General features: G+C 40.6%; 1 protein-coding gene across 2 annotated transcripts in view; it reads left to right on the plus strand.

The window, feature by feature from the left end:
• grk4 (G protein-coupled receptor kinase 4) overlaps nucleotides 1-2,376 on the plus strand; it is a gene marked incomplete in the record, with an annotated part of 31,975 nt that overhangs the window by 25,569 nt on the left and 4,030 nt on the right. Inside the window, 2 exon segments of one of the 2 annotated variants that reach the window (XM_014018116.1) lie at nucleotides 953-1,090; nucleotides 1,479-1,656. In XM_014018116.1, the coding sequence (XP_013873570.1) occupies nucleotides 953-1,090; nucleotides 1,479-1,655 (315 nt within the window). 2 annotated transcript variants of the gene reach the window in all.

Genomic DNA, 2,376 nt, shown 5'->3' on the forward strand with positions numbered 1-2,376 from the left:
CACACACACACACACACACACACACACACACACACACACACACACACACACACACACACGTTGGTTCTTGAACCCCGTGGGGACCTTCCATTGACTTCCATTCATTTTTGTTAGATTTTATAGCCTAACCCTGACCATTTACCCTAAAACTAACCATTACTGGTCTATAGCTAACTCTAACCTGAACCAAAACTTAACTCACACCATACCTCTAAATCTAACTAGTAAAAAAGCACAGCAGATCTGGAGACAAAGTGAGGACATTGAAGAGGTCCTCACTTCACATCAAAGACCTCAGTTTGAAAGTAACTATGGTGCAAATGGTCCTCACTCTGTAGTAAAAACAAGTACACACACACAGTTTTTCAACCTGTAGATCAGTGAGGAAATGCCATTGTCACAGTGAAACTACCACTTGTTTCTTATCACACTAACAAATGGGTTTGGTGTGAAGTGGAAATCCAACATTGTCGCCTGTTTAGCTGCTCTGTTTTAATGAAATAGTCTGTCATGCGTCCAAAAGAGATTCTTAATGATTAAAAGGTTATTTATGCTGTCATAGCATCATTTTGTGGATGAATTTGTAAATAAATGGAGCAACATCAAAACTTTTTATTTCATATTGTATGTTGTCTCTGCCGGGGATAACCAAGGTGTTCTCGGGGGAAACTGTCACGTTCTCGTGGTCATAATGTGAGTGAAGGGAGGGGCCCTGACGTGAGAGCCTAAATCAATACTTGAAAGTAGATTGTGTTATCTGCGTTTCTATTTTTATTCAGTTTTGTAGCTGAAGAAAAGCAGAGCAGCCTTCAGGTCACGCTACTCAAATATCTGTCTGATTCAGAGAGTTTTTTGGTTTCCTCGAATCCGTTTTTTTTTTTACCCGCTCATTTAATCCTTTCTATTTCCCTTTTCTTTTCCTCTCTTCTCCCGCTGTCTGCTCGTCTCTCAGCCTCGAGCTGTGTACTGTAAAGACGTCCTGGATATCGAGCAGTTCTCCACAGTCAAAGGCGTGAACCTTGACCCGACAGATGACGACTTCTACCACAAGTTTGTCACAGGCAGTGTCCCCATCCCGTGGCAGAACGAGGTACTGCGCTCATGATGTCATTGTTCAAACCCCACACTAAACACATACCCTTTTTTAACACTTTGAGATTTTTGTTAATGAAAACTATGTAACAAATTAAATTTAATATTATTATTGTTGTTGTTGTTATTGTTGTTAATATACCAACACATGCTGTGTAAACAACTACTTTAAAGAGAGAATATATGGATAACATAGAAGTGCAGTTTGTTAAAGTCAGTCAGCTCTGGTGGTCGTCTTGAGTTTGATCTCTTTGCTTTGATTTCTTTACAGTTTGTTCTGATATATTTCTGTGGCATGCAATGTTGTAGCTGGCTTTTATTAGACATAAAACGCCCGAAATCAGAATTATAGAGCAAAATTTCTCTTTCTTGCTTTCCCTGCTTAGATGATTGAGATGGAGTGCTTCAAAGAAATCAACATCTACGAGACTGATGGGATCCTGTGCTCAGACCTGGATGTGAACCGGCCAAACCCTCCTCCAAAGAGAGGCTTCTTCTACCGCCTGTTCAGACGAGAGGCAAGTGCTAGTGCTCCAGCAACTGTCCGAGGGGGTGGGGGCTAAGGTACTTCCTCTTTTCCTTCTTTACTTTCTTCTCTGTTTTTCCCCTCCTCCGGCCTTGTCCAAACTCAGCATGTGAAGCGATGACCTGAGGGTTGGGTTTGAATAAGGCCTGTCTTTTTTCTGTCCTTTGGGGCCGAACAGTTCACTCCCTTGTTGATGCTTGGCTGTTTGGTTTACTTTGCAACGTTAGTAATGTTTTCTTGCAGGAAGCTAATCCTGCCTTTTTTGTTGTTTGAATCTTAAATGGTGCAGATTACTTTCTCCAAACTATTCTTTTAAACTTTCTTTTAAACTTTTATTTCTTTTGCTCCAAGTTTTATTTTTACTGCATCATTCAGGTGGGTTCTATTGGGCAATGTGTCTTTCAGGCTGCCTGCAGGCCGCCTATAACACAACTCTAATTCTCCAAAAAGAGATGGGAAATGTAAATAAAACTAAATGCAGTGGTTTGCCTGTTCTGGTGTTGCAATTTGCAAAAAAAATAAAAAACCTTTACCTTTCTAAAATACCCTTTGGATAATGTTAGGAGAGGGGTCTGCAACCTTTATGACCAAAAGAGCCATTTCTGCTGCTTGACTCACTAATAAAATGTGTCCAGAGCCGGACACATCTACAACTGTGATTATCAACTGGCGGTCCGTGGGCCTTTTCCAGGCCTTTTTGGGAACCTTTACGGTCAGTGGAGGTGACATTATAAAACTAAAAAATAAAACTAAAAAAT

This window comes from Austrofundulus limnaeus, unplaced genomic scaffold (genome assembly GCF_001266775.1).
Source record: "Austrofundulus limnaeus strain Quisiro unplaced genomic scaffold, Austrofundulus_limnaeus-1.0 Scaffold183, whole genome shotgun sequence".
NCBI classification, from domain to species: Eukaryota; Metazoa; Chordata; class Actinopteri; order Cyprinodontiformes; family Rivulidae; genus Austrofundulus; species Austrofundulus limnaeus.